We start from the raw sequence: 550 nt of genomic DNA, 5'->3' as shown, positions 1-550 counted from the left end.
GCATTCACCCCCACGCATCAGCATAAACCAAAACTCACGCTGCTTCTTCTCGTCGCTCTGCCAGTCGAACTCCCCGTTGTCAGACATCTCGAGGAAATCGTCTTTCTTCTTAAAGTACATCGCCATGTCGGTGCTGAGGATGGCGTTCTCCACTACGGTCATCACCTTCCGGTATTCCTCTCCGGGCAGGGACTGTAACACGGGGGCGAGGTCAGAGGGTGGCGGAGGGTGGGGGAAAGAGGGAGAGAGGGTGCGAGAGGGAGAGAGAGGGTGGGAGTGGGAAAGGAGGGTGGGAGGAGGGTGAGAGGGAGGGAGAGAAGGTGGGGAGTGGGAAAGGAGGGTGGGAGGAGGAGGGAGAGGGTGGGAAGGGTGGGAAGGAGGGTGGGAGGAGGAGAGAGAAGAGATGGGAGGGAGAGAGAGGGTGGGAGAGGGAAGAGGTGGGAGAGGAGAGAGGGTGGAGAGGGAAGAGAGGGGGAGGAGAGGGAAGGGAGGGGAGAGAGGTGGAGATGGAATTACGAGAGGGTGGGAGGGAGAGGGAGGGGAGGGTGGG

The 550-nt window shown here is 60.9% G+C and overlaps 1 protein-coding gene across 1 annotated transcript in view; it reads right to left on the bottom strand.

Moving 5' to 3' along the window:
- The window catches only part of LOC119588964 (cGMP-specific 3',5'-cyclic phosphodiesterase-like), a 71,727-nt gene that overhangs the window by 24,413 nt on the left and 46,764 nt on the right, over positions 1-550 (bottom strand). The window contains 1 exon segment of the mRNA XM_037937571.1: positions 39-192. Coding sequence (XP_037793499.1) covers positions 39-192 — 154 coding nt within the window.

This window comes from Penaeus monodon, chromosome 24 (genome assembly GCF_015228065.2).
Source record: "Penaeus monodon isolate SGIC_2016 chromosome 24, NSTDA_Pmon_1, whole genome shotgun sequence".
NCBI lineage: Eukaryota > Metazoa > Arthropoda > Malacostraca > Decapoda > Penaeidae > Penaeus > Penaeus monodon.
This window is presented reverse-complemented; position numbering and strand designations above follow the sequence as displayed.